The 525-nt window shown below is 72.6% G+C and overlaps 1 protein-coding gene across 1 annotated transcript in view; it reads right to left on the reverse strand.

Moving 5' to 3' along the window:
- Window positions 1-525, reverse strand: part of CFAP46 (cilia and flagella associated protein 46) — a 45,173-nt gene that overhangs the window by 34,713 nt on the left and 9,935 nt on the right. Inside the window, exons 10-11 of the mRNA XM_012734814.1 lie at window positions 272-510; window positions 15-180 (exon numbers count right to left, since the gene is read on the reverse strand). Coding sequence (XP_012590268.1) covers window positions 15-180; window positions 272-510 — 405 coding nt within the window. The remainder of the gene's footprint in view (window positions 1-14; window positions 181-271; window positions 511-525) is intronic.

Here is a 525-nt window from a genome sequence, read left to right on the forward strand (position 1 = left end):
CCCAGCCGCGTCACCTCCAGGGCAGCGTGGACCTCCGACAAGGCCTCGGGGTCCAGGGGCGGGTGGGACGGGCTCGGCCGTCCGAGCCTTTTGGCCTTCTCGGGCGTGTGGGCGGGGATCCAGCCGATGATCAGGCCACGGGCCAGGGTGTTGCAGAGCGTGGCCAGCAGCACCGGGTCCCTGTGGGGCAGGTACTGAGCTGCCCCGCCCGGCGCCAGGCCGGCCCTGACCCCCACCCTGGGCCTGGCAGCCAGCGCCGGCAGGAACCCACTCGAGGGAGCCCATGGCCTGCACGATGCTCAGCAGGTGGAACAGGGCGTCCACCAGCTCCTTCTGCCGCCCGGCGGCCACCAGGTGGTGGTTGTGGTTCAGGACGTAGACCACGGCGTTCTGCACCACCCAGGCCTCCTGCAGCTCCTGGCCGATCTCGGCCGCGCGCAGCCAGGTGTTCATGGCGAACTGCGACAGGCTCTCGATCCAGGTCCTGGGGGGCGGCCTGGTCAGCGGCCCCTGCGCGGCGCGGGC

This window comes from Condylura cristata, unplaced genomic scaffold (genome assembly GCF_000260355.1).
Source record: "Condylura cristata isolate star-nosed mole 26May11 unplaced genomic scaffold, ConCri1.0 scaffold00074, whole genome shotgun sequence".
Lineage (NCBI taxonomy): Eukaryota > Metazoa > Chordata > Mammalia > Eulipotyphla > Talpidae > Condylura > Condylura cristata.